A 23,032-nucleotide genomic window follows, 5' to 3' on the forward strand; every position below is an offset into this window, starting at 1 on the left:
TTCTCTGGCATAAAGTTTTCACTGTGTGGCAACGAAAGATTCTCCGTCAAGTAGTTTTCGCGTCACAAGAGAAAATTTGACCCTTTAGAGGCCACACCCTGTACGTCTATGTGCGGAATTTATAGCCACATGACCACTGTGCACTTACTGTTACTGGCCCACACAACCACCGACATCCCAAGGATATCCTCGAATGATCCCGACGTCCTGGTCGTTCGTGGATGTCCGAAGGATATGCATAAAACATCATTAGAGATGTCCCAGTGTTGTCTGATCGGGATCTCCCCAATTATGTGCCATGCCGGCTAATGCGGGTAATACGATAAGTGATCCCCAAGTAAGTCAGTAAGCAACAGCTGCCAGATGTCCACATAATGTCTATTAAATGATAGTTGGGATGCTGCACGGACATCCTCTAGACGTCCCGGAATGCTACTAGTCCCCAGAATGACCCATGTATGTCATCGGGATGAGAAAAGGTGTCCCTGAGACAGCTCTTCGTCCAAATTCAAACGTCCTGTGGACGTTGAGGAGACGTCGATGGTTTGCTGGGGTATTACTGTTACTGTACACTCACTTACTGTACAATGTGTACCGTACCGTGTGTGGCTACTGTACATACACTGTGTGGTTGTCGCCTTCTGAAAAGCACTATGCATTTTGAGAATATCTCCGCTTCGCTTAAATGGCAAGCCAATCAACTCAAAAGGTGATGCAATGTTGCAACCGCGCATTTTGTGTGCATCTTCACAAAGCCATAGAGATTGCTGTTTGTAGTTCATTACGGGTCCGCTATTTGTCGCTCAACTCCTCTATACAAAAGCTTTAGTTTGCACACACCACAGGCATTGCTATACGCGCACACTAAACGCTAATAACACCGGTAACATCCTGTCCGGCGAACCAAGCGTCAGTTCAGTTTCAATAGCGCAACGAGCGATTCTATAGCTCATTATGGGAACAAGGCGGGGTAATGGTGCCAATCCATAACCCGTAACAAACAGCAGGGAAACACTGAAAAGTGTGAGTAATAAATTAAAGAATAAATAAAAGAGTGAGTAAAAGACTAGTGCAATAAATGTAGTTGAAAGTTAGCAGTCCTGTCTGTGTTTTACTCATAGATTGAGAAGTTACCCGCCAAAAAGAACTCGTTACAAGTTACCGTGGGAAAAATGTAACTAAGTTTATAACGAAGTTCTTCAGCCTGAAATGTAACTCGCAGTTACTGAGTTACTTTAAAAAAAAAGGAGTTATTTCGAAGTTACTTTGGACACAAAATAGCATTACGCAGGTGCAGCGCGCGTGAGCAGTTGAGTTAGACCTTGAGGTGCCTGCGGAGAAGTGCAACACGCTTAGATCGTTTTCGTTTATGTCCAACAATAGACCTCTCCCTGTTTGTAAACAAATGACGTCATAGTGTTCGACAGCGACACAAATTTGGTAGAATTGAACTACGCTCGAAGCTAGAGGTGAACAAGGTCGCACCCGAAAGCCACGGTCTTGAGGGGATTACGATATGGTCCCTTAAAGGGACTCGACCCTCGGTCCTGCTTTTCTTTCAATGGGAGGCAGCGAACAAATGCCCGTTCGTGGAACCCAACCCTCTCCTTCCTGTTTGTTTCGGTTTCAGTCTGTCTACCAATGTCATGATGACGTTTGCCTGGTAGAGGTCTATTTGAACGCTTTGCATCTTACTCCCTGTGGGCGCACAATGGTTCAGCTTCATTTCAATGGCAGTGGTTCTTACTTCCTGAATAAAATACTGTCATTGATTGAATATCACGTTTTATGGCAAAAAATGCCATGAAGGAACCGGAGAGAAAGCAAGAAAATATATGGACATGAGTGAAAAGCGAGTTAAAAGCAACTTGGAACTTAAGTTACTTTGGCAAAGTTACCTGAAAAAGGAACGAGTTCCCCTGAAAGTTACCACGGCGCAAAAGTACCGAGTTAAGTTACAAGTTACCAAAAAAAGGAACTTAGTTACAGTAACGGGTTACTTGCAACGAGATACCACGAACTCTGGTTTTACTCACTCTTTCACGGCTGCTAGTCATGCGTTATGGCTTCCAGTTCCGTTTTTTTTTTTTTCAGCATACCCTCGTGACCGTTAACCACTGCTCCAATCGTCGTTCCTGCATCCTCGAAGCAGGGATCCCCCCCCCCCCCTTAATGAAATCCCTGAGATTGCGTAATACAGCTTGGGTATCAATGCATATGCCCATAGGAATGTATCCACAGCCAGATACCTCCCGCCCCCGGGAAGCTCTGGAAGCCCTCGGAATTCGATTTCTGGGGACATTACTGGTTCGCAGTTGCTTATTCCCAGTCCTCCGCAAAAGGGAAACGTGGCAACAGACGAGCATTTGGGGTGTCAACAAGCGCTTGCTGGCTGGAGGCGAGCGCAAGGGACGCTACTTGAACATGAGAGTACTCATGTTCTGAGGCTGGAACGACATAGAAGGTCGACATAGAAGGGAGAAACGCATACAGGGCCTCAAATTGCGTAAGAAATTAACGATGAAAGATGAAAGTCACTGAGAGTCACTGAAGTCCTACAGCTGGCTAACCTTGACTTTCAACGCTACTTGACGCTGCTCGATCACCCACCTCTGGCATCGCAATTTTAGGAAAGGAACGTTCCTTGTAGCGTAATACTAGCTCTTATCGGGTTCATTCGCCATAGCTTAGTACATCATTGCCTAGTCGATTTTGTGCCGTCTCAGGAAGCCTACCCCGTGGCCGGCCTAGCTAACATGACCAGCTGTAGTTTTTCATGAACCGTTCCTAGCAACAGAGATTGCCGAAATTAGTGCTGCTTTAGCCGCGCCTGCTTGATTCTCGCAAAAAAGCGTGCGCGGAAAGCGCTAGAGGTGTCCCCGCCTCATGTTCCGTCCTCCGCTTTGACCTTGATGCTGGTGACGACAGTCTTATCACAAAGAAAACAAAAAGTCAGTCACAGCAAAACAGGAGGAGGCTGGGACACTTCCTCCTGTCGCCGCACTTTCGCGCGCAGTTTTTGCAACAATGAAGCAGGCGGGGTTAGAGCAGCACTTTCTGCTGCTATGCTGTACAGTTTTTGTTGGGTCTGCGGTTATTCGTGGAAAAGGTGAGTTTTTGTTTGGTCTACGGTTATCCGTGGAAAAGGTGAGTTTTATTGAAAAGTAAATTTCCCTCGATTAAAATCCGGGCCTTCCTAAATCGCGGCAAAAGTTTCCAGACGGTAATTGCCGCATGTCCAACAATTCTTCGGCGGGTACGCCACCAGTTTTATTTTATTTTATTTTTTGTCACAACCTGTATATACGGTATAACACACCGGAGCAATAAACAAGTACAACTACATGTATCTTAGTCCCCCCCCCCCCCCGCCCCCCTGTAGTTTACTTCTGACAAAATAGCAGTCTACGTTTACTCTACGCGGATCCGAGCGGCCAGCTCAGCTATGCCACGATGACCTAATATTGCACCAAAGCCCTTCGGCACCAAAGCTAGTCCTGACGGCCCTGTATAGAGATGACCATCATCACCGTGAGTACTTCCTGACAAGGAAAGCAGACAACGACACAAAAAGAAGGCAAACCAACGTATATCATTGAGCACATCACGTGCAGTCGCGTTATCGAAAGAATATTCACGCATTCTATGCGAATAACTTTGAAATACAGAAATGTAAAAAGCTGGAAGTATCCGTAGAGTTCAAGCATTAAGATCAGCATCGTCGTCGCCGTTCCAGCCATCGCAGTCGTCGGTGTTGAATTGACCTAGAAAATACGGGAGAAATATACCATCGGAAAGAGTTCATCCGGGGTTTCCCTGATAGTGAGAGTCTACGTACGCGTAACGTAAAAGTCAGCCTGTATTTTTGTGATTATACGTGCCGCATCTTAGGGCTGCGGACAATTGGAACGTGTGTAGAACTTGCTTGACATCTTGTCAACGACCTTCGCCCTCGTGTTTTTTTCGGGACCTAATCTCTGCAGCCAATGGTGCTACCGCTACTCGCAGCCTGAAATAACAGCCGGTGAAACCAAGGGTTGGGCCTTGGGTCACACAAAAGGCTCCTCCCAATGGCCGACATGTAAACTTAGAACATGCATCTAATAATGCGAGCGGAAGCCATTGGACCAGGGGTGCCGAACTCATTCGTGTCCGCTTTCACGTGATGACAGTGTCACCAACAGGCCACAAGGGGGCGTTTTAATAATAATTACGATGACATCAAACATATTTGCGTTGCTGAATCACGCGGTCAGCATTCGTTGTGGGCTGAGGAACTTGGCACCTCTTGTTTCTAACTATCCGCGAGTCCAGCGAACTATAGGTGGCGCACGCCGAACCTGGACTCGAGGGTTGGCACTTCCACCGCTAGGTGGCTACGGCTTCGCTGGAGTCGCGAATTGCGTTGTACCGAACATGGACAGGTTTCTCTGCGACAACATATACTGTCGCCCAATGTAAGAATGAAACGAAGCCTCACCAACTTCAGCGAATTTGTTCTACACCGGTACGTCGCACTTCAGGTCAATCAGTTCCATTTCTAAGTAGTCATAAGGAACGTTATCCACAACTACAGAAAACGGCGACCAAAAATGTCCCGTTTCAACTATCCTTCAACCTTTCAGTGGGGAGATCGCCAAGCCTGCGACTGAACCGGTCCGTTTCTGGTGGCATTCAAGGCACCAATATTGCGAATAGACGCCTTCAGAAAAGCCCAGTGTTCTTTCTCTTGCTGAGCGGGGGGAAAGAATAATAATCCTTCACATTTCGCTTTCGCTGACCTTGACACGTCGTGAGCAATGGACTGGTAGGGAAGAAATCGCAACAGTTTGGAGGTCCGTTGGAGGTCGGTGGAACGTTCGTTTCTTTCGTATTAGTAAACTCCCACACTTCAAAGCGACGCTAAGCACTCTGGGATAACTCTATTGGCCATGTAGTGTCTGCTCAGAAATTTTGGTAGGATAATAATCAATCAGCCGCGCAGGGGCAGGTTTCCAGCGTCGTCAGCGAAGACGAAAGTAACCCTGAGACCCAGATACGGAACGTCGAACTATGATAAAACATTGAAAGTTCGACATTGCATGTCTGTCTTTGTGTTACTTTCGTCGTCTTCGTTGTTGTCATGTGCCAACGGGCCCAGTTCGTCCCTTATTGAGAAAGACATCGGCTGTTATAGGTCAATAGCATCAGCTTTTATATGACTAACCAATGCCCAGACAACAGCCCAGAAAACGATCGTTCATGAAGGTTGGGACGATTTTATATGTTTTTGTTCTGGGGCCACGCGGACGCACCCCTGCAGTAGACTGTCACCGGCTTGACAAATTGCAGAAAATTTTAGTCTACAGCGGTGGCAGTTCCCAAAGCGTGGTCGACGGACCACCAAGGGTTCCCGAGAGTGTTCGTGGGGCTCTGCGACGATCGACGACAGCCAGAAGGCAGTCTTTGGCGAGCGCTGGTCACGTCATCTCTGAGGAGCACGATATTGATATATGACGATATACAGGGTGTTACAGGGTGTTTGTTCGTTATAATAAACACTCTGTAACGAACAGAGTGTTTATTTAAAGAACTAGCGCGGAGCTAGATAGGTTCCGTTTTTTGCAGTTGAGTTCTACGGCCAGGGTGTTGCTCCCTAAAATTCTTGAATTAACTCTTAAAATTAACACTAGAGGATTTGGGGGCGAAAGCCGGACACGAGAATGAGAGGCCGTCCTAGTAGAAAGTCATTCCACGTTTAAAAAATCCTGGAACATCCCCAGGTTCCATCCCCGAATGTTGATAAGGAAATGAGCCGAAACTGAAAAAGCGCATCACGTTCGCCGACGGAGGCATATCTGGGCACGAAACAGGCTTATCTGGCCCGCAGGTCGGCAACTAATCCAATCATCTACATCGCTGCGTTCCAGGTTGCCGCGGTTTCGGTTTCCGTTCAGTTGCATATCAAAATTCGGGGATGGATATCGTGTTTCAGGTTTTTTTTAACTGGATTTAAATTTTGCTAGTCTGATAGTCTCTCATTCTGATCTCCCGCTTTTCCCCCTAATTAAAAAATGTTATAGCCTGGAAAAATAAAAAATAATGTGTTCCTTCACGAATTTTTTGCGGACGATCTGTGGAACGGATTTTTTTCTGAAAACTGCTCCGATATCAGGTGGCCGAGGGGACCAGATGTTCTCATTCGGACAACTTTTGCTTTTATATTTAGAAATAATTATTTAATAATAACTAATTATAATAACTTAAGTAATATTGCCCCTGGAGTTTGCTAATGCCCTCCTCAGGAGTGCCCTTCAGCATATGCATATAGCGGGGACACCATGTGTTGGAAGTTACTGCTACGCCCCTCCCCTCTCTAATGCTAGTAAGCCCGGAGTGTATCATATAATAAAATAAAATAAATAACTTAGTAATTAGTCATTTGTGTTTGTATACTTTCTTCAAGGGAATGCCAACCTTGCCGTAGAAGTGAACTGCCACTCGAGTTGGAATGATTCCGGAATGATTCTAGATTTGTCCCAGCTCGGAATGGAATTTGGATGGAATGACGGAAAATGTCCTAGGAATTGAATGGGAATGGAAGAAGGCAGTTTTTCGCAGGAATGGAATTGGAATGGAATGGTCTGGGCGCCCCGGTGGCTGCTGGGCTAGCCAGTGCGGTTATACCGGTCCCTTTTCTTTTATTGATGGAATTAACGGAATGGAATGGGGTTGCCAAGCCATTGCAGGAGTGGGAGTTGGCCATACCTTTTCATTCTGAGGAATTTAACGGAATGGAATTATCACAAACACCTCAATTCCTCGAAATGGAATCGGTTGCCCCATTCCGCAACCCTGCTGCACAAACGGCATCTATTCTGTAACGATTTAAAAAAAACACACTATGATACTAAAGAAGGCAGAAATATATACTACCTTCTCGTTTCTTGTGTGGCAGTACAATGTTTGTTTCTTTGTTTGTTTGTTTATTCTTTCTTCACGTTGATCATTTATATGCCAACATGAAATGTACTTAACGTCTGCCCTCGAATGGATTCTCAGTGGTTGGGGAGTCCGACACCACGAAAAGTTTGGCAAACGCTGATGCATGGCGTTTTCTTATCTCCAACATCTGACCTTTGCTTTTAACTTTTTGAACTTTTTAAAACTTATATATTCTTACTTGTTTAACTTCTAACCAGGCCCGATCGTGCCGCATGTGCCATCAACTTGTGGGTCCGGTCCTTGCGTGAAAACAAGTTCAAGGTCGTAGCCGGCTTCTTCGATTACATCGTTACTATGAAATACCTGAAATTGAACACGTGTGATGGTTAAGATTCCCCTGCCAAACGCATTCCAGCTGTACAGGGCAGGTGCTAAAAACAATACAGACGTCAAAGAGCTAAGGCATCAGGGTCTAGGAGATAAAGGTAAGGAGACGGGACATTATGAACCTACAGCCTAAAGCAATGACCTTGAGAGCGTTCGGTAAGAGTTGCCGATCTTGATTGCTTGTCCATAAACCCCCCTCCCCCCTCTGTCTGTCCACACACCCTACTATAAACCCTCTTCTTTACAATATTTTTGTTAATCTGATTAATAAGGATAGCCTAGCCAGTAGCTCCAGTAAAACTCCAGCACGGGTTGTGCGTAACGCATTACGAGCCATACTTTAGGTCCATTACATGACGTTACAAGACTGCATGTGTATTACGTTTTGAACTAATTTTTCGCGTAACATGATTGCAATTTTTAGTAATGAACTGGGGAGTCATGAATTACATTTGGAGCGGAGTCTCCCTCTTCTCTCTCTTTCGTGTGTCATGTAGGATGCCCTCGGATTTGTACTTCGGGTTGCCACCAGGCCGATATTATACCGGCACGGCCGGTTATTTGCTCGCTCTGCCGGTCGCCGCTGGGAAGCTGATACCGGCAGCCACTTGCCGGTATTTGTGGCCCAATACCCAATCTGCAGCCGAGACCCAACTCCGCAGTCACCAGTCGTCTTATTTATTATTATTATTATCATCATCATCATCATCATCATGCCTGTTTATAGCAATTTCTAACATCAACGATCCAGCGACACACACAGGAGCATTCTTTCCCTCTCTGGGTGGGGACCCTCCAACCCTCACCCACTTTCCCTTTCCCTTTCCCGTGTGCCTTTCCCCCTTTCCCTCTGTTTTACCTCCTCTCCACCTGCCGGTATTTTTCCCTGTACGAAAGGTGGCAACCCTGTTTAAAAGTGTACTATATACTTACAAATTGCAGCCTACCCCCTTGACCTCCGTCAGCGGGTATACTTTCCTCCTTTCCCTCTATTTTACCCCCTCTCCACCTTCCGGTATTTTTTTCCCTATACGAAAGCCGGCAACCCTGTTTAAAAGTGTACTATACTTACAAATTGCAGCCTACCCCTTTGGCCTCCGTCAGCGGGTATACTTTCCTCCTTTCCCTCTATTTTACCCCCTCTCCACCTTCCGGTATTTTTCCCTATACGAAAGGTGGCAACCCTGTTTAGAAGTGTACTATACTTACAAATTGCAGCCTGCCCCCTTGGCCCCCGTCAGCGGGTATACTTTCGCTTCCGCAGACGGGGCCGGTGTGGACCTGAGATCCCGGAGCCCCATTCCCTTCGTTGAAAAACTCGAAGTAGTCATTGCACTCTCCGCTGGGGTTGCGGGGTTCCATTTTGAAGGAGATCGCATTCTGCGGGAAACACGACACAAAGAACATATCGACAAGTCGTTCCCGTCTCGTCTCTCACATATATAACGGGGATACGGCAGATTCCTATATAGTGCGCCCCTATAGAGTCAACCCTCGATTTATGAACACCCCCGGTTCCCGGAAAAAAAATCGTTCATAAATCGAGGGATTCACGAATCGAAAATTCCATTACGTCAATACTCTATCGAGCTGACGAAACGGTATTTGCGAGTTGGGATTGCGTTTATAATGTAATATATTGTGTAATTTTGCTTTCGACCACGCCTTCTATTGTACACTTGGTTGTCACTATAACTCGTCCCCAGGAAACCCGTTTGTTGTTCGGATTTTGAGGGGTTAAGACCCAGGGGTGCAATACCTGGAAAAAAGATTCGTCCGTTCCGGCATCATTCGTGAGACCACGGAATAATCCGTTCATAAATTGAGGACAAAAACGCTGGGCAACTCCTAGTTGGTTGCCAGAAATTCCGTTCGTTATTCGGGTACCGAGGTTCATAAAAGGAGGGAAAAATGCGTGCAAAAAGTTTGGTTCCTCGTGCCCCTGTTCATAAAACGAGGGAACTCATAAATCGAAAGTTCATAAATCGAGTGTTGACTGTATGCGGGTCGGCCGTAAGTGGTTGGAGCCTTGCTCGTGCCCGTTCTAAAGGCAGCCGCGGTGTAGTCATTGTCGAAAGGCGCAGGAATATGCGCCGTTTCGCTATAAACCGCATATTCCCACTGCGCCTTAGTGCTTTACGGGTGCTGCGAGGTTTCATGATTACTGAGTGTACCAAAACACCGGGATGGGCATTAATGAATTTTCGAATACATTTAAATATAAATACGAAATACTACGCTTAAATATGTATTTAGATACATGGCATAAACGCACTATTTAAATACCATAAATACCAGCTCCCATAGCATAGCGGTTAGGATGATCGCTTTCCACGCCGAGACTGGGAGGTGATTGATTGATTGATTATGTGTTTAATGGCACAAAGGCAACAAAGGCCATAGAGCGCCAAAACCATGGTGACACGGGTTCGAATCTTGTCACCGGCTGTGCTGTCTGAGGTTTTTCCTGGATTTTCCGAGGACGCGCGTTCTAGACGAATGTCGACACAGTTCCCCCTGAAGTCGGCCCAGGACGCTTACTAACCCCCCTGTCACCCACTCCTTCCTGTTGTCCTCTCTCCATCTGTCCACGTCTGTACGCCGCTCATAGCCACAGTTGCTTCGCGGCGTTAACACGGATTGGTAGAAATGTGTGACATCGATGCTGGTCGATTGCTCGCTCAAGTGCATATATCCATGTATACCCGAAAGTGTAGTATGCCAAAAATAGTATAAATACATTTGCCCACACTGTACTCAAATACAAGACATCAATACACCTATTTATAGTTTAAGTAGTCTTAAATAACACGTACTTATATGCTAGCTGCCTATCCCTGCCGCAGCCGAATATAGCGCGCATATTTATTTTCTCATGTTACAGGGCCGGTTTGGGGACACTATTACGGCCAATAAGACCCAAACAGCTGTCCAACTACGGGTACCTAGTCACACTACTGACCTTACAGTTATATACTCTACGCGCAGCAAAAGAGCTCCGGCTAATTTGTTTTTCCCCCTCTCATGGTTCTAGGTCTCATGGTTAAAACAAATAGATCGGCTCCGTTCTATAGCACGTTGATAAGTAAGCGTAACCTCATAAGTGTAGCCTCTTTTTAACCAATGGGGATCAATGAGCGACTGAGAGCGAAGCAGGTACCCGAGAGTATACCCTTTGGGCTGCCAATAATGCAGAAAATGTGGTTAGACCAGGGCATATCGCGGAAGACGTGCAAACCGGTGTACTTGCAATAGGTTTTCATTTCATTTCATTTATTTCGTTTCATTTCATTTCATTGGTGATGTATTGGACATACGGGTCGCCAAGGTGGAAGGGGGAATGGAAAGGACCAGTGCGTGCGTGGATAAGGCCTTTTGTCAATTTAGGAAATAGTCAATGGATATAAGAACTAACAGATGTATGTTTACATTCGTCGACTTAGGTAAGCGACGAGTGTGTGGTAGCCCTTAGAAAAACCCATTCCCTAAATCAAAATCAAAGTCCGTGGAAAAATCGAGGAAGACCGCGTCCAACGGCGACCAACGTCGAGGCTCCTCGTGCTCATAAGTATTAAAAAAGCGAGAAAAGCAAAGGGCGTGTAATTGAAATTGGCCTGTAGTTAGACGCAGACTGCCTGGATCCTGATTTGCGTACTGAGATTATCCTATATACCCACAAGCCAGTCGACTGAATTGGGCGCACTTTGGGTTACAAAGGAATTGCATTTGGGATTTGTGCAATTAGCGCCACACGGGGAAGGATAGTTAACAATCATCAAGGAGTTTGAGGACGCCGTCATGCACCAAATATGCGCATTGGTGGTTAGCATGGTGCATAGGGGACATCAGGGACAGGTCTTCAGTTCAGGGACAGATTCAGCACATTGGTACAGCCGTCACTTGACACAGACCATTGGATGGACCTATCAAGTGTACAGTGAGCCCTCGTTAATATGACCTCCACCGTTCCTGCAGACTTTTGTCATGAAGCGAAAGGTGAAACTGATGAGAAACACACCCTCCGCTAATCGCAGATGCCGCTTTGTTCCATCTCGACAGTGTAACCGAATTCTGTGGTCACTACCGTTTAATGCACAACAGCGCTTTGGCGGTCCGAAAGCGCATGAGTAGTGCAGAGGTCACAATATCGGGAGTCAGCAGAAACCTCGGCGCCCTGCTTTAGTACTTTTCACCCACTGCCTGAGGTACGCGGTAGCCTCTCCATGGGCCTACCCTGCTGGTCACGTGACGCGGCCATAATAACGAGAAGTAATCTTTGTTCGACCCTATTTGTGACAAAAATGTCGGTCGTAGTCCGATGAGCGGATTGTCAAACTAACGAGGTGGATTTACATGGCTGTGAAGCGGCACCCACAAAAAATGAAAAACTATGTCAGATTATCGGGGGTCATATTAACGAGGGTTAGCTGGATATTTAACACCTCAGTAGGGAATATTGAACTCCAGAACCTTCTTGGATCACTGACGGTAAGGTATGTCGGTAAAACAGTCTGTAGTTTTTAAAGCAAATGTAAACTGCTGCTCTGCTTGATATTATGTTTTGACGGCAGTTTTGAAATTACGACGCGTACCTATAGCACCTATATGTGCCAGCAGCCATCGCTACCATAACCGTAATAGAATACAACGGTGATCTCTAACCCTGTCTACTGCGCAGAAGACGCCCTCATAAACCATGACCTCTCTCAAAACGCAGTCCGGAAAGCATCGATGCACATTCGGGTAGATAAGGACCTGCTCAAGCTTTGCTTCACAACAGTCATGTTCAGCAAGTTACAAGCATGCTTCACGATACAGAACCTCGCAAAACTTCACGAAGGTGGTGGATATCGAATGCATGGAATGTGCTGCTGGAGCACACCGCAGGCGCCGCTGATGAACATAGCGACCTGTACCCTTGTAATGAGCAGTTGGAATTTGTGCGTCTGTATCAGACAAAATGGCAAAATAGACAGACAAAATAGATGCCGGCTATAGCTGGTGGATGAGCTCCATGGTGTAAAAGCCTAAGTCTGGGAACAGACCCTCTGTGTGCCCAGACTAAGGCTTTTATGCTATGGAGTCTCCATCAGAGTGCCGGTTAATTGACAAACATACATAGAAAGACAAACATAATAAGACAAACTTACAATTCTCAGAAAACACGCATTCGCAATGATGCATGTTCGGTGGCAGATGTTGCTGTTGTAATGACCCGTTGCATAGCCTGGTGAAGTTAGCCTGTACGTCTTAGGTTGGTCGATCGAGTCGTCTACGTCGCACGGTGCTGTCGAGAGACACATGGAAGGAGTCACGTACAGTGCATGGCAACCGTAGCCTCCACGAACAACGTACGAGAAGTGTTCAAGACTACAGTATAGCATCCCTTTCTTTTATGCAATGTTGCTTTATCGATATTCGACTAAACTGATCTCGCGTATCACACCTTGGGTAGCAAAGTACCGCTGCATACCCTGCCTGGCACTTAAGGCCTCACACAGAAGACCACACTGAGTAGGCCTCAAGGAGACCACACACGACTAACGAAGGTGGTGAAGGGAGCAGAGAGGGGGGGGGGCGGGTGAGAGGGGTTGAGCGTGCCCTGTGCTCGGGCCTCCACTACCATGCAGACACCGGCTGGGGTCCTCATATTCTTTTATAGCCATGTTTTTAGAGGATATGCATGTTGACATGTTGGCCTGGTAAGGCCTTCGAGAGAGATTGTGTTGCTTGCTATGAATGCGCAGGGTATTACATTTTCATCTTTTTTAGCCACTACAGGATTTTACAGAGAAAGCAGGGATTCGAGATTTGGGAATCAGATCCTTGTGACCAAAACGGCGAATCGAATGCTTCGAATCCACCAACCAAGTCTGTCTGTTTCTTGAAATATACGAAATCAATGCCTACTTGTCAGAGCCGCTGCTTGCGCCCCTGCGGACATCTTCAAGTACTGTGAGGACATCCGAAAATATCTCGATTTGAGGAAACAGTCAAAAAGTTCCTGATCACAACAGTAATGTCAGAGACTGTTCAGCACATCGGGTGTAAGAGCTGATAAAAAAAATGCAGTAGGCTAGACCCTGGGCCGGCGAGAATGCTGGCATTTTTGAAGAAAAAAAATCTGCGTTTCACGCAGAAAAAAAATTCACGTTTGTTTGTGTTTGTTTACATTGCTCTGGATTGAAAGTTCAGGCAGGAACTCTTACATCATAGGTTTTAAAGTAACATGGTATAGCTTCTGATTGTGTCTTGATTTGTTACGTCACGTCAACGAGTAGACAAAGCTTTATCTATGTGGGTGTTGCCTAAGCAATGCGTATATTGTTCTTTCGGACAAAGGAAGGGAATTTGCTGGATTTTCAGCGTACCAACAAGCTTCGTTGCATTATTTGTGATCTACTTGTATTAACGATGAAAGAAGGAAGTCACTGAAAAGGTTAGCCAGCTGTAGGACTCGAACCCACATCTTCTGGATTACCAGTCTCTCTACTTGTATTAGCCGTGCGTACATGAACTTGCCACGGATGGGTTGAGTTCAGCTGTCGTCTGTCATCTGTCAATTCGTTCATGTAAACGCTGACGGGCTGAGTTGCCTCCACATCGAGTCGAGCCAACCCTAGAACGGCGTGCAGGAGTTGACTCCCTCGACATGTGGGTGCACGTCCACGCGGTCGGGTCGAGTCGTTCGCTTCGCTTCCACGGGCCAGTAGTTAATTACATGTAGTTAAACTACTAGTTAAACTACTATTTCGAGTAGTTAACTACAGTAGTCAGGTTACTGCAAGCGCCAACTACTTCCGATTTTGCCGCAAGCTTTACGGCACGATTGTGCTTCTTACTTTTACCTTGAGCTACTTGTTTGATGAGAACGGAGGTGCAGAGCAATTGTGCCATGCATGTGTACTAAATGTTCACTTTCATCACTGTTCGTGATTCATATTTAGGTGTCCAAGGACACTATAGAATGGGATTGGTGTTGATGGACAACGTTAAGTAGTTAACTACCTCCCATGAAAAGTAGCTGAACTACTAGTTAAACTACTCCATCGCGAAGTAGTTAGTACTGTAAACTACTGTAACTACTGTAAAAGTAGTTAGTGGCCATCACTGGTGTAAACAGCATCGGGTCAGGTCGATTCGACACACAACTCGATCGACCTGCTCTGATGTTAACGCGGCTATTGCCTCGTCCTCGTCGTTTTAGCGCTCTTAGTTGCAACTCGGCACTTACTTAGCGGACCACCTTTGTGACACTTTGGTGTTGTCGATGTCGGTGTGTTGGCAATAGTTGTGATCGTCATCGTTTCGCTGATTGTAGCAGTGGTGGTTTCTGTGGTGGTTTCTGTGGTGCTTCCTGAGGTGGTTTCCGTGGCGACCGTCGTCATTGTCGAATGGGTGGTTGATGGAGCTCGTGTAGTAGCCGGTGCTAACGCCTTTGTTGTGCCTGCCGTGCTCGCAGCTGAAACGCTTGACGTGAAGTTTACAACCGGAAAATATTCGTAGATCCGTTCGGTTTCCGTAGCAACGTCCATCTTTTCTGGTTTCCTTTGAAACACGATGACTGCAAGGAATGCAGAATTCGCAAATTTGAGCAATGACATTCAAATGCAGGGGTTTGGAAAATGGTATCGTATTCGGTGTGCACACAGACAATATTGCACATTGTTCCGGCAGCGGGAGCACAGTGAGGTTCACTTCCGACCATAAACTTCCCCAAGCAATTCCTGATGTCTCCGAGCGGTCTCCAGCTCGAAACGTCGTGATACGTTTACGATTATGCTCGCGGGTACTGTAGCTGGGAACATGGATTACCGTACTATGCATGCACATTTGTAACACTATGACGTTACATGTACTACTATATGAAGGGTGCAAAAACCAAGGAACGCGCATGGCTTGTCTATATTTAACAGCAATGTGATAGCAAATGGCGTTACTTTGCCTTGTTTTGGCTTCCCTCGTTCTAGTCGGTGTGCTGTCATACTAAACGGGGTTCCTGAAGTGATCGAATTGGTCCTGTTCGTCTTTAGGGATATGATAATTCAATTCGGTGCTGTAGACTTCCCGATTGTTGACAAAAGGAATACCTGCGTTTTGTGACTTACCAACCCGGCAAGTCATTGCTCTTCTGGATTCGCGGCTCCGCGCTTTTTCGCACACTTTCCCTCATTTCGACAGTACGACGTTCCACATTACGAAGGAAACATTGAGCTTTCACGTTCTAACATCAAAATAGTCGAATCACGGTAGCGGAGTCTTCAAACGGCGCCGAGGGTCGAGGGCCGCCGGTGATGCAGTCTCGATGCTACACAGTGCGCTACTTCTGCGTCATATTGGCCTACAACTCGCACTGGCACAGTGAGCCATGATCATACGGTTCATGCTCAGTCTGTTCGCACGCCGCACTCACCCGCCAGGACAATGAGGAAGATGACGGCGATTATGCACAACAGGATCAGTATGGCGGCTACGAACTTTGCGCTGTCCCTAGAAGAAGCACACACATATACACGTACTCCTCGTGCACACTGTTGTCTCAAGTCTCCAGCCTGTGAGGCAGCGGTCCCCTATTGGCGGTGTCGCACAGGAAGGAACTAGACAAATACAGTATCTCTCGCTGTCGCAGACGACGTCCGTGTGTCGGACGATGATCTCTTCCAGGCTCCAGCAGGTGGCGGGCGAGCGCGGCCTCCCTCAGAGCCGTATATTAAAAGGGAGTCTAGCCATTGGGAGGAGTCATAAAAAGAGGGTCGACCTGTCAATCACAGTTTCGCACCACTGATTGGTATGCTTTTCATCAAGGGGATCGCCATGACACCTCACTGCCACCTAAAATGGCGACGAAACACAAACAGTAAAGCGGGGATTTCGTGGTAAAATCAGACTACTCTGATTTTACGCTGCAAGTGTACGTCCTCATATACGTTTCTCGGGAATCAGTTTCAACTGATGATCACCCATCGATATTTAACCGAAAATAATACGTTTTGTCGCCGGTGTTCGGTCTCGTGAACATGGCGATCACAACGAAATCGTAACAAAAAAACGGCACTGTGCTGTACAATCTATCATATTTAATTGTGGGATTTCACGTGTATAATCATTTTTGCCTTTTATATTCCAACTATTCAACCGTACCAACGACAGAATGTGTAGCAGTAGATGGGTCTGCCGGCAGCGCTACAACGACGGAAGCAGGCGACAGTTCCCGACGTGCCCCACGCACCCTAGGTGGCGTTCATGAAATTTGCACCAACAATTCAGTAGCCACCCAAAATGGCGCTGCCAATGTTGGATAAGGGGACAAATCGTAAGGATAGGTTGATGGATAGCGCCCCATATTTCAAGACTCCATAGGCCAGAAAGCTGAAAAAGTGGGTGGAGCTTCAGGTTTAGGCATCACCCATTAATGGCCAGATTCCCTTTTAATATACGGCTCTAGCCTCCCCTCGTAGTCAGTCTTGGTGTCGTTCCTCCTAGCGTGAGACCGCAGGTAGGGGACCACAGGCCGGAGATTCACAAACACCGTGACGCGAGCAGTGCGCTATGGCACAGAACAGAGCCAGCGGTATCATACAATTTAATCTGAACGAAACGCACTTCAATTGAGACGTGAACTGCAGAGTTGGCGGTACATCCGGAGGACACCTGTGACCTGTTGGCAGCGCACAAATTGCTTGAACACGTCTTACGCGGTGATAGAGTGAACACTGTGTACAGTGGCGTCGCTTATCGATCATGTTGTATGATGTAAAGGCACGTTTTTGGGATAATCCACAGGACATCCTCCGGCAGAGCACAAGCTCAGGAGTCTGCACCGGAGAAACGCGGATGCCCTTACGAATGGGTCATATATTGCAGCCACTCGTAGGTGCGCCCACACTCTAAGAAAAAAAGGAGTACTTTTACTCCTTTTGGGGAGTAATTGCATTGCCAGAAAAAATAGTCCCTTTCGGGAGTAAATGCACGGGAGTAAATGAATGTCACAGAGTGCAGACCGCATTTCACGCGCTGTTGTAAGAGTCCCAGGTACATAATTGGTGCGCATGCATGAAAATACTTTGAAGCAAACCGTCAACCGTGGTATATCGACTGATATAAAATCTTGCGCCTATACTAGGGCACAATTTGCGAAGAAATATGCGCTAACTGTTTCTTACTCTGTGTGGCTGGAAAATTGCTACGTTGTCTGAGTTATACAGCCTTATGTCGTTCAAATTGACCAAGGGCACATATTTACGTAGACTGTTGCATTCAGGAGACCATTCGCGAAGTTTAGTGACAATTTGCAGTCCTGGGGAGTAAATGTCGGGACTAAATGTTGGGTTAGGGGACTAAAATGGGGAGTAATTGCAGACTAGGGGAGTAGAAGCTGCAATTACTCCCCTTTCTACTCCTTTTTTTCTTAGAGTGCATTGGCTCTGCAATTGAAGCTCATTCTCTCACATTCAAGTACAAAATATGGCGTCTCGCTCCACATGCATAGTATTTACTTACGATTCATCTGCGAATTAAAAAAACACAAATAAACAACGTTTTCCTACGAGGGACCCATTCCGATAATGAACTCCGAAAACTGCACGATGGTGCAGACACCAAGGCACTGTGAAAGGGATCGAAGCATGCTTGACTGGCGCTGCGGTCTTGCGTACCTCAACCCTCCAGTGATTGTAGGACGTTTAGCACTGCAGACGCCATGCGCTTACCTTCTTCCTCGAGTGCTTGCAAGCCAGATCGGGAGCCAGATTGGAAGCCAGATTCCAGCCCTGTCATTTCTAGGAGTGAAAGGCATTGCAAATCACGACCATCGTCTACAGTGCAGTAGGACGTTTTGCTTAAAGGGGTTGGGACACTTTCCTTGACGTGGTTCATCACATCACGAACGCCTTGTACTGCACGCCAGAACACTGAGGGAATTATCCTGCCACCTGCCGTACTTAAAGAGATGCAAACCCTCGTACACACTTCCGAGCAAAGCGTAGACGTCAGAGAGCTCGGAGCTGCGTCCATTCCTATTGGCAGCCGCAAGCACGTGACTTCTCGTGCGCTGCCTCACTGGCGCTGTCGAGGGCTGTGACGTCACAGCCACACGAGTTTCGGTATTCGCGGCGTCCGTTTTCTCCGCTTCTATTACCCTTCTCGCAATTACATTTTCAGTGAAGTTTCACATCTTGCAAAGAACAGTCTTTTACCTGGGATAATCTGAGATGATCTGTCGCAACTCCTTTAAGTTATCCAGATCAGCACGGGACTTCAGAAACACCAATCTATAGACAATTTTAATAAGGAGAGTGCGCAAAGTATCTGCTGCATGATTAGAAAGGTCCAAAAAGCGTGAGACACTGAAAAATATAGACACAACACAAGTTATCAACTTGTATCGCTGTACCTATCTTTTTCCCGGTCTCTCACCTTCTAAAGGGGCATTTGTCACCTTTGTGCTCCAGACAGATATGGACTGAGCCCACAGGCAGGCAGCGTCGACGGCCAAGTGATCTCGAGGAATTTCCACGCTAATCATCGGGGGAGTACTCCGAAAGCGCGATAGTGAGACCAGTGCTTCGGCATAATCTTCGTTTCAAGTGTGAGAGGTATAATCATCATAGCAGAACACGGGCGGTAAAGTTTCCAAATTTTGCGCGTCGATAAAAGGCGACACTCGTGACCGAAGCCTGAAATAAAATCATGTAACTATACTTACAACAACGTGCTATTCTTACTTACTACTAACTACTTACAACAGGCACTCGTTCTTGAACCTGCTCTCACGACACAACATTCCCAGCATTCTCCACGAACTCGTGCCTTCAGCGTGCCATACCTGGTGAATGCCATAACAATCTACGCGTCTCATAGCGCTGCTGCACGGCACGAAAAATCGGCACTGCTTAATTGACAATGAGCTGAGTCCATTACTTCTATATGGCAGCCGTGCGGTGCTATACGGATACACTTAATGACATTTGCCCGAATGACAGTTCCTCCTTAAAGGGACTATGAAACGATTTTTTTCTTCGTTTCGTTCGAAAGAAGACATTTTTCTGAGCCTAGAACCGAAATTTTACTTTCGTCGCGTGAGCGGATTTCTCGGGAGCGAATTTAAACGGAGCGGTGAAGGGAGGACAGCTGGCGCCGCGCCGTGACGAGCTGCCGAGCGGAGACACAACGGGTAACTTGACGCGACCACGGCCGGCTCAGCAACACGTCATCGTGACGTGTTGCCGAGCCGAGGAATCCCGCCAGGAGCATGCGCCGTAGGATCCCGCGTATGCGTTCATCGGGAGTGGAAATCTCCATGACAGCAGCTTTCGCGCGATCGGCAGATTTCGGCAGTGGCGGCAGCCACAGCGCGAGCTCGGCATTACTTGCCATTGTGCAACACCGGTGACGTAACGGGGAACCGAAGAGCGGTCCGTACAGTTACACCATCGGCAGGGAAATATACGCGGGAGAGGAGGAACGCGGAAGAGACATTTCCAGCGCGCGCTCCTCGCAGAGTGGAGCGATTTCGTCCGGAAAAATTTGTGGCATATTAGTTTCTCTGCGGGAAGAACAGTTTCCATCGAAAAAAGTATGGGGGTTCGGGAAATTTCATAGTCCCTTTAAGGAGATAGCGATAACTTAACTGTTTTGTTATTGCATAAAACCCCTTTGGACCGCGCAGCACAAGATTATTTCGTAGTCTGACGATACACGACTATTCCTCTACGGTCATACTGACCACAGGAACGATGCAACAGATGCCACATTGCTTTTGAATTGGGTCAGTACGGCAGGTTACAGGTTGTGTAATATTCAGCTTATCCGCATTAAGTTAGTCTTGTTACGTTCACAAATGTTACATGCCTTTACCTTGGATATAAACCATAGTTGACTAGTGAGTGCGCGGCATCGACATCGTTGAGTACACTGTCATAAGAAACTGAACTGCACCACAACATTTTCGGATAATGCCATTCGGGGTCTGAATGGTGCGTATATCTTGTTCTGTCTGTGTGGCATTGATATTACATTGTATGTAACGTATGTAATTGTGTGTAGACTGTCTCTGCCACGTTCGATTAAGTAATGTTGGGGAAAGTCAGTAGAGAATGCGAGGGCGTCGTTCGCTGTGGAAAACCAAGGCTAGAAGACAATCCAGCATACTTACGGTACATGTTGTCCTGGCCCTCTGAAAACAGATAGAAGGGAGAACTTACAACTATGGTCCGTACCTACATTTACATATCCCAAGGCGGGCGTCATTCGCGAGTCGTCAGGTCGTCATCGTCAAGCCGCAGTTTTCGAGTCGGCTGACGTAGATCTAAGATGAAGCAAATTTGGAATATTGCCTCGTTCACAACACCAGTGCACTGCAGACCAGACATGTTTCCATTAAATCGAGAGAACAGGATAGCACAACACTTTGTTCCTTCGTAGGGTCTGCGACGCCTCAAGGGCTGGAGTAAAGTTTGTTAAAAATCTAAAGAGTAATTTAACACTAAAACATTTCATTGGACGTTAAATAATAAACGTTAAAATTCGCACCAAAAATTTTGACGTTAAAGCTCGCCGGGACACAGAGGTCGCATGGACATTTTGTCGCTGTGGCACCAGTATTTCGTGCCGTTTTTCGGGCAGTGTTTCGGGCAGTTTTTTTGCCGAGAAACAACGTGGACTTCACTGTAACTATCTCTCACGGAATGTATCAGAAAAGATATCGACGTTGCAACCAAATCTGGTGTCTCCGTATTAACACTTTCCTTACCGCGGCAAAAATGGCCATTTATGGGCGGTTTGATAACTCTTTTTTGTGGCTGACAGTATCACTTGAACATATGTTGACATATAAGAATGCGTAGCCAAATCAATGCCCTACGGAATGATGTGAGTTTCAGATACAAAGCCATCCATGCATTTCAGATATTAATTTTGGAACACACACACACACAAAATCAGTGCAAACAGTAGAAAGCTCATGAAGATACTCTTACACCTTCAACAAAAATATCAATATACAAGTTCGGAACAAAATGTGGCAAATTATGTCAGAAATAGCATCTGCAAGTATCAACACTATGATACAACTATGATAAAAAAGTTCTTGAGTGTGGAAAATAACGTCAACACCAATGTTTTTCACGTAACTGAGCGGCAGAGGTAATCGAATGCGTAAACAAGAAATTAGCATAATAATTTCTTCAGAAAACATTAGTTTCATGCTCAACTCTCCTCTTCTTAGTTAGCTACCATAACTTGCTATTTTATCGTATTTGTATTCCTTCCGGATAGTTTTGAGACAGGAAGAACAGTAATAGTGCAAGTTATACATATCCACACATTCATGACAAAAATCTGATTATCTAACGCCTTCAAAATTGTTATTTGCATTCTAATAAACAAAGTCGACCACAATTATGCTTCAGATGCGAGTACTGAGAATTTGCGAATGAGGTCCGTCGCGGTAACGCGACCCCGCAACCAAGATAAAATCTCCACACTGCCTCCTTGGCGCAGTTCCAGCGCACCACCAAATGGCACCTCTTGCCCGTATCTGCTTTGGAGGACGAGTACCGCGTCTCGGAAACCGTCGATCACCGGTGGTCGACGCTCTATGGGCGCGGTAAGGGAAGTCTTAGTCTGGAAACTTCAGTAGTTTGCATCTCTACTGTTACACTGCCACCTCTCCTGTAACATCGTTTTTCAACCAACATTTCTTGCTGGTGGTGGTGGCAAGATAATCGGGGATGTAGCCCACGCTGCACAGCTATTCCACGGAGGAGGCAAGGGCCTGCAGACTCTCATAAATGGAGCGTATATAGACACCTCACAAAAATCTGTGGACACGCAGTACATTCCGCATTACGCTTTCATGCCGAATATAATAGCTCGGAGTCGCGGAGTTGCTACTGTGGTATAACTGACACATTTGATTTCATATCCCGTTGGTCGGAAATCGAACGTTCACATCGGCTGTTATATCGCGCGGCAGCCGTGACTGCTCCAAAACTTGGAAGCGTTGAGAAAATAAATCTCACCCGCGTCTGATTCCAAGAAAAATTCCGGTGAAGTTTGTCCGGTGGTATCCATGGTTTCTCGGTGTTGTCAGTAGAAAGCTGGTAGGATTCGAGAACTCACGAGCTGTATTTCTGGAGCGCGACTTCTTCGTCTCCTTCTAAAAGTGTCGCATGCACTAAGCTTCTTCTTCTTCTTCTACCTCAGGGCAATGGCCGTTAGCCACTGAGGGCGATTGGCCAGGGCTAGTCATGGTGTAACGCGTGAAGCGACCTTAGATATCAGGTACGATCAGATAGGATGACAAAAGCAGCCACATTAGACGCTACGGCCCAGCTCCACCTCCCCAAGTGAGAAGCCCCAAATGATAGGATGGACTGCAGGCAGAGGGGGGCGCCGGCTCTGGCCAGAGGGCGAGCCAGGTATTCTTGACGAAGGCGCTCAAAGCGGTGGCAGTGGAGAAGGAAGTGCTCCACAGTCTCGTCCTGACCACAGTGCAAGCACGCGGGAGAATTGGAGACTCCAGCTCGGTGCAGATAAAAGTCAAGAGGGAGGGCGAGGCATCGGAGACGTGTAAGGAGCACCTCGACGTGGCGAGAAGCGCAGCAGTGAGGCTGCCATGAGTAGGAGAAGTGGGCGTATCTGAGGGGAGCAAGGCGGGACCCAGTGAGCTGCAGGAACCTCGGATACCTGGCTTTAGTAACGTCAGCCAGAGGGGGGAGAA

General features: G+C 46.8%; 1 protein-coding gene across 4 annotated transcripts; it reads right to left on the reverse strand.

Moving 5' to 3' along the window:
* Positions 1-3,571: 3,571 nt before the first annotated feature.
* Positions 3,572-22,495, reverse strand: LOC135391867 (uncharacterized). Of its 4 annotated transcripts, none has more exons than XM_064622376.1 (8): positions 22,332-22,495; positions 20,465-20,485; positions 18,021-18,089; positions 14,546-14,875; positions 12,462-12,598; positions 8,521-8,691; positions 7,163-7,287; positions 3,572-3,764 (listed from the first exon to the last, which is right to left on the reverse strand). In XM_064622376.1, the coding sequence occupies exons 1-7, from the start codon at positions 22,381-22,383 to the stop codon at positions 7,174-7,176; spliced, it is 894 nt and encodes a 297-aa protein (XP_064478446.1). In that variant the 5' UTR covers positions 22,384-22,495; the 3' UTR covers positions 3,572-3,764; positions 7,163-7,173. The 4 variants fall into 4 exon arrangements, with proteins under 4 accessions (XP_064478446.1, XP_064478449.1, XP_064478448.1 ...); XM_064622379.1 differs by lacking the exon at positions 22,332-22,495 and adding an exon at positions 15,725-17,818 and having other exon boundaries at positions 20,465-20,484; XM_064622378.1 differs by lacking the exon at positions 22,332-22,495 and adding an exon at positions 15,420-17,818 and having other exon boundaries at positions 20,465-20,484.
* Positions 22,496-23,032: the final 537 nt, after the last annotated feature.

The sequence above is a fragment of the Ornithodoros turicata genome, chromosome 4 (genome assembly GCF_037126465.1).
Source record: "Ornithodoros turicata isolate Travis chromosome 4, ASM3712646v1, whole genome shotgun sequence".
NCBI lineage: Eukaryota > Metazoa > Arthropoda > Arachnida > Ixodida > Argasidae > Ornithodoros > Ornithodoros turicata.

Excerpts from the sequence above, each read along its gene's own strand:
- LOC135391867 (XM_064622376.1), bottom strand. The coding sequence starts at position 22,383 with ATGGATACCACCGGACAAACTTCACCGGAATTTTTCTTGGAATCAGAC. Across the intron at positions 12,599-14,545 it reads TCACAAAGGTGGTCCGCTAA|CACCGTGCGACGTAGACGAC; the intron begins GTAAGTGCCGAG and ends GTCTCTCGACAG. Across the intron at positions 7,288-8,520 it reads AAGGGGGCAGGCTGCAATTT|GTATTTCATAGTAACGATGT; the intron begins GTAAGTATAGTA and ends GTTCAATTTCAG.